The sequence below is a fragment of the Trichogramma pretiosum genome, unplaced genomic scaffold (assembly GCF_000599845.2).
Source record: "Trichogramma pretiosum strain Unisexual culture from Peru unplaced genomic scaffold, Tpre_2.0 scaffold194, whole genome shotgun sequence".
In the NCBI taxonomy this organism is placed as follows: domain Eukaryota; kingdom Metazoa; phylum Arthropoda; class Insecta; order Hymenoptera; family Trichogrammatidae; genus Trichogramma; species Trichogramma pretiosum.
Window position 1 is genome coordinate 7,350 of NW_019640862.1, and position 5,419 is coordinate 12,768.

The 5,419-nt window shown below is 35.6% G+C and overlaps 2 protein-coding genes across 2 annotated transcripts; both read left to right on the forward strand.

Moving 5' to 3' along the window:
• Positions 1-679: 679 nt before the first annotated feature.
• Positions 680-2,148, forward strand: LOC106655564 (zinc finger protein 525-like). The gene is made up of 2 exons (XM_014376024.2): positions 680-804; positions 864-2,148. The coding sequence occupies exon 2, from the start codon at positions 885-887 to the stop codon at positions 1,899-1,901; it is 1,017 nt and encodes a 338-aa protein (XP_014231510.1). The 5' UTR covers positions 680-804; positions 864-884; the 3' UTR covers positions 1,902-2,148.
• Positions 2,149-2,863: 715 nt separating this feature from the next.
• Positions 2,864-4,829, forward strand: LOC106655562 (zinc finger protein 501-like). Its single transcript, XM_014376022.1, has one exon. The coding sequence runs from the start codon at positions 2,997-2,999 to the stop codon at positions 4,323-4,325; it is 1,329 nt and encodes a 442-aa protein (XP_014231508.1). The 5' UTR covers positions 2,864-2,996; the 3' UTR covers positions 4,326-4,829.
• The last annotated feature ends 590 nt before the right edge of the window (positions 4,830-5,419 follow it).

Below are 5,419 nucleotides of genomic sequence, written 5' to 3' on the forward strand. Positions count from 1 at the left end.
ACGTGGGAGGAGAGGGGGGGGGAGGGTCACAAGACATGTAAAATCTCATTACGTAATTTATGAACGGCCCCTTCTACACAAAAGCGAGAATATCTGCCGGACATATTGACGGAGCGTGAATACGCCTTTTTGTATACACAACACACGAATGGCGGCGATGCTGCACAACGCATCGTCGCTGCATTAATTACTTATGTATGTAATCTGCACTGCGTGAATTTCAATATGAGCATTAAATTATCGCGTGAAAATAGAATATTATGAAAAAAAAAATTTAACATATTTAACTATAACATTAGTCATAAATAAATTTTTTTATCGTCGTCAACTTTCATATTTATACAAAAATAGAAAGTAATACGGAATGAAGTTCACTATTGGCGTTTGTTATAAGGTGGAAATTTTACGACATCACTAACGAAAAATTATAGAAAATGAAAAATGGAAGAAGATTGTAATATATGATTGAGAATGATTATTGAGCTGCAACCAGATATTAGAGCCCTTAAATATTTCTAATGCTGTAAAAAAAGTTCGAACTTTTCATTACAGAATTCGTAAAATTAATATTGGTTTTAATTTATTTTTCTGTGGAATTAGTATTGTGTATACTAATAGCCGTCAGCAAACAGCACAATTGTTAACTAGATTAATTCTGACTTTCAATTATGAGCAAACAGAGACGGATCTTACAAACGAAAACATAAGCATGATATTTTTCAATCAGTTATTTAGTCAGTTGTGGGATGTACATTTCAAATAAGTAATTTTGGCTTTTAACCCAACATTCACACTCCCAGTTGTGTAAGTTATCTATAAGTAATTTTTAGTTGTGGAATAACATTATAATATAACATTTTAAGAGCGATCGAAGAACAATACTAATGGATATAGCCGAAGAAATTGACTACGCTTGCAACTCGCGACCAGAAGTATTAGATGTAAAGCATCATTACAAAACTGTTCACGAAAAGCGAAATGACTACGTTTGTGACGTGTACCACAAATCATTTACACATTCGAATATTTTTAAGGAGCACCAAAAATCAATTCATGATGGACGAAAGGACTACGAATGCGATGTGTGTCATAAAGTATTTTCTCGTTCGAACCATTTGAAGGAACACCAAAGAATTCACGAAGGACGTAGAGACTACGAATGCGACGTTTGCCAACGAAAATTTACGAATAAGTCGCATTTAATAAGACACGATAGAACTGTTCACCAAAAACGAAAAGATTACCAATGTGATGTGTGCCAAAAAGCATTTTTGCGTTCGGATTGTTTCAAGCAACACCGAAAAACAGTTCATGATGGAAAAAAGGAGTACGAGTGTAACACGTGTCATAAATTGTTTTCTAAGTTGATCGGTTTAAAAACACATCAAAAATCAGTTCATGAAGGACTAAAAGACCACGAGTGTGAAGTGTGTCAACGAAAATTTACGTGGAAGGTCAATTTGATAAGACACGAGCGAACAGTTCACGAAGGACGAAGGGACTATGAGTGCAATGTGTGCAAAAAGACGTTTACGAGAAGAATGTCCTTGACGATTCATCAAAAAAGAATCCATGGATACCAAAAAGAGTCTGGAAACAATCGGCATTTGCCAGATACTCGCAAAATAGTTCACGAAGGTCAAAAGGGCTATGAATGCAATGCGAGTCAGGAAGTATTTCCAGAGCAGAGCAACGCGAAGAAACATAAAAAAATAGTTCATGAAGAACAAATAAAATATGTTCCAGATGTATGTACGGCAAAAGATAACTTGATTAACCACAAAGTTACTAATGACGTCGAACAAAATTACTTCGAATTACATAATGTATTTCGAAAAAAGTTTTGTAAAAGCCAAATAGGGTATGGCAGCGATGTTATGTTAACAAGCAATGAGTCTTAATTTAAAGTTCGGGTTTTACGAATGTGCTAAACGTATAAAGTCATTCAAATATAGAGATATACTTCATACACCCCGCATAGTTTTTTTTATTTTTCTAGTTTATCTAATCCCTTTCTCTAATTCTTTTATTTTACTAATTCAAGATGGCTTTTCGCGTAAAAAAGGCTCAAAGTTGAGCCAAGTTGGAGCGTAGTTCAAGTTGGTGAAACTTGATACTGAGAACTGCAGCCCACCCTTCAATCCACACGAGAACACGAGGAAAAACTTTGCCCATCATGCAAGTACGTTAGGCTAAATTTGACACGTCCTCATGTGGATTGAAGAGTTCGAAGTAACCCAAGTAACTTAAATTTGGACAACTTGAGTTATGTTTCGACTTGCTACAAGTTTAGCTTATTGCCTTTTTTTACGTGGAATCCAACTCGAGCAACTCTTGAAAATTATAAAATGCAGGCAATCGGAAGCAACCCAAAAACGCAGTTCGATTAAATTTTTCATTTATTTGACTTAGTCGAATAGCACACATAATTTTTCTAATCTTTGAATATCTAATTGGAAATAATTAAAGCGACCCAGGCTATAGCAAATTTTAATTTCAAGTTCTTTTAGTGATTTACAAAAAAATTACAGAAAATAAAAAATAGGAGAATATTGTTATGTATAAATTTATTGTATAAATCAAGAGGCATATACGACAACTTAATGTTTATTGAGCTGCAGCCAAAAACCCTTGGATAATCCTACAGCTGCAGTAAAAAATTTCCAACCTTTCATTACTGACTTTGTAAAACTCACATGAGTTTTAATTCAATTATCTGTGGAATTAGTATCGTGTATACTAATAGCCGTCAGCAAACGACACAATTGTGAGTTTAATTAATTCTCACATTCAATATAAACAAACACACAAACTTCGTATAAACGAAAACTAAAGCATGATATTTTTGAATCAGTTATTTAAATTCAGTGGTGAGATGTACGTTTCAAATAATTAATTTTGACTTTAAACACGACGGTCAATATCTTTTTTGGAATCTTAGGTGTGGAAGTTAACGTTGTAAAATATTCAAGAGAGATCATCGAAGAATAACAATAATGGGTAAGATCAAAGAAAATGACTATGCTTGCGACTTGCGACCAGAAAAATTTGAAAAAGATGATCATCCGGCTACACAAATAAAATCAGTTGGCCAAGATCGAAACAATTATTTAAACAACGTGAGCAAAAAGACATTTGCAAGAGCATTAGATGTAAAGGATCATAACAAAATTGTTGACAAAAGAAAAAAAGCAGTTCATGACGGAAAAAGAGACTACGTTTGCACTGCATGTCAGCGCACATTTACGCAAAAAACCAACTTGAACAGACACGAGAGAACAGTTCACAAAGGACGAAACGACTACGTTTGCGATGTGTGCCAAAAAGCATTTTCGCGTTCGGATTATTTCAAGCAACACCGAAAAAGAGTTCATGATGGAAAAAAAGAGTACGAGTGTAACACGTGTCATAAATTGTTTTCTCAGTTGATCGGTTTAAAGACACATCAAAGATCATTTCATGAAGGACTAAAAGACCACGAGTGCGATGTGTGTCAACGAAAATTTACGCAGAAGGTCAACTTGATAGTGCACCGAAGAGCTGTTCACGAAGGAAAAAAAAACTACAAATGCGACGTGTGCCAAAAAGCGTTTGGTTATTGGAGGGGTTTGGAAGAACACAAAAGATCAGTTCATGAAGGACGAAGGGATTATAAATGTGACGTGTGCCAAAAAGCGTTTACACGTTCGAAACATTTGGAAAGACACCAAAAAGCAGTTCATGAAAGACAAAGGGACTTCAAATGCGACGTGTGCCAAAAAGCGTTTGGTTATTTGAGCGGTTTGGAAGAACACAAAAGATCAGTTCATGAAGGACGAAGGAATTATAAATGTGACGTGTGCCAAAAAGCGTTTACACGTTCAAAACATTTGGAAAGACACCAAAAAGCAGTTCATGAAAGACAAAGGGACTATGAATGCGACGTGTGCCTGCAAACATTTACACACCACATCAGCTTGATAAGACACCAAAAAAATGTTCACGAAGGACGAGGAGACTACCAATGTGATGTGTGCAAAAAAACGTTTGCATTGAAAAATTACTTGAAACTTCATATTAAAGTAGTTCATGAAGGATTAAAAGTCCACGAGTGCGAGGTGTGTCAACGAAAATTTACGCAGAAGGTCAATTTGACAAGACACGAGCGAACAGTTCACGAAGGACGAAGGGACTATGAGTGCAATGTGTGCAAAAAAACTTTTGCGAGAAGAATGTCCTTGACGATTCATCAAAAAAAAAATTCATGGAAGCCAAAAAGCGTGTGGAACCAATCAGCATTTGGCAGATCATCGTGGAATGGTTCACGAAGGTCAAAAGGGCTATGAATGCAACGCGAGTCAGGAAGTATTTCCAGAGCAGAGCAACGTGAAGGAACTTGAAAATATAGTTCAAGGTGAACAAATAAGATATGTTCCAGAAGTATGTACGGCTATAAATAGCTTGTCTAACCACAAAGTAACTGATGACAACGAACAAAATTACTTCGAATTACATAATGTATTTCGAAAAAAGTTTTGTAAAAGCCAAAAGGGCTATGGCAGCGATGTTATGTTAAAAAACAACGATTTTTAATTTGATTGTATGAACAATAATTATCTCCGCTAATTTGAAGTTAAAAGCGATGAATTTGTTAGTAAATATTGATTTCGGTCTAAAGTCGACTACGTGACATTTATAATGTAAATATATAATCTGTGGCCGGATGAAAATATAAATCAAAGTTTTAACGTCCTTATATGCAGTAGAGCATTAGAAAATGTTCACACATTGTGCAACTATAATTCATGTACATAATATATTGTAATAAAGAGAATTGCATTTTCATAAGATATAACTTTTCCACGTCATATGGTCAAAATATGAATAAAAGTTAAAATTATTGGGGACAATTTGTACTATTCGACTTGGATGTATTCAATCAATTTATAAAAAAAAAATCTCACAGCAGTTCAAGATCTTTTTATCGATTCTTTCACACCTCATGAAACATCCGCAACGATGTGTGCGTCACGCAGGGGAGGAGAGGACACAATAGAAAGAATCGATGGTAAATAAAGTCAAGTCGAGTATCAATAAATGTGTCAGGCGGCGAACCGCCTTCCAAAAAAATTTTCTCTCTCTTTTCACCCGTTCAAAAATTGTACGCTATTTTTCTTACGCAAGAATAATATCGCGCATTTTGAGATCCACGTCTTGAACCTAACGCGGTAATCAAGTTATGCTTTTCCTTCGCGATAGTCGGGCAACAGTGGCTGCAACAACGATAACAACAATTTTAACAACAACAACAACAACAACAACAACAACAACAATAACAACGACGACGACGACAACAGCATTACCCGCAAAAACGACGGTGAGTCGAGTCGAGAGGGCTTAAGATACACATCGCATGCGCCCCCAAGCTAGAGCTATACGT

Excerpts from the sequence above, each read along its gene's own strand:
- LOC106655564 (XM_014376024.2), top strand. The coding sequence starts at position 885 with ATGGATATAGCCGAAGAAATTGACTACGCTTGCAACTCGCGACCAGAA.
- LOC106655562 (XM_014376022.1), top strand. The coding sequence starts at position 2,997 with ATGGGTAAGATCAAAGAAAATGACTATGCTTGCGACTTGCGACCAGAA.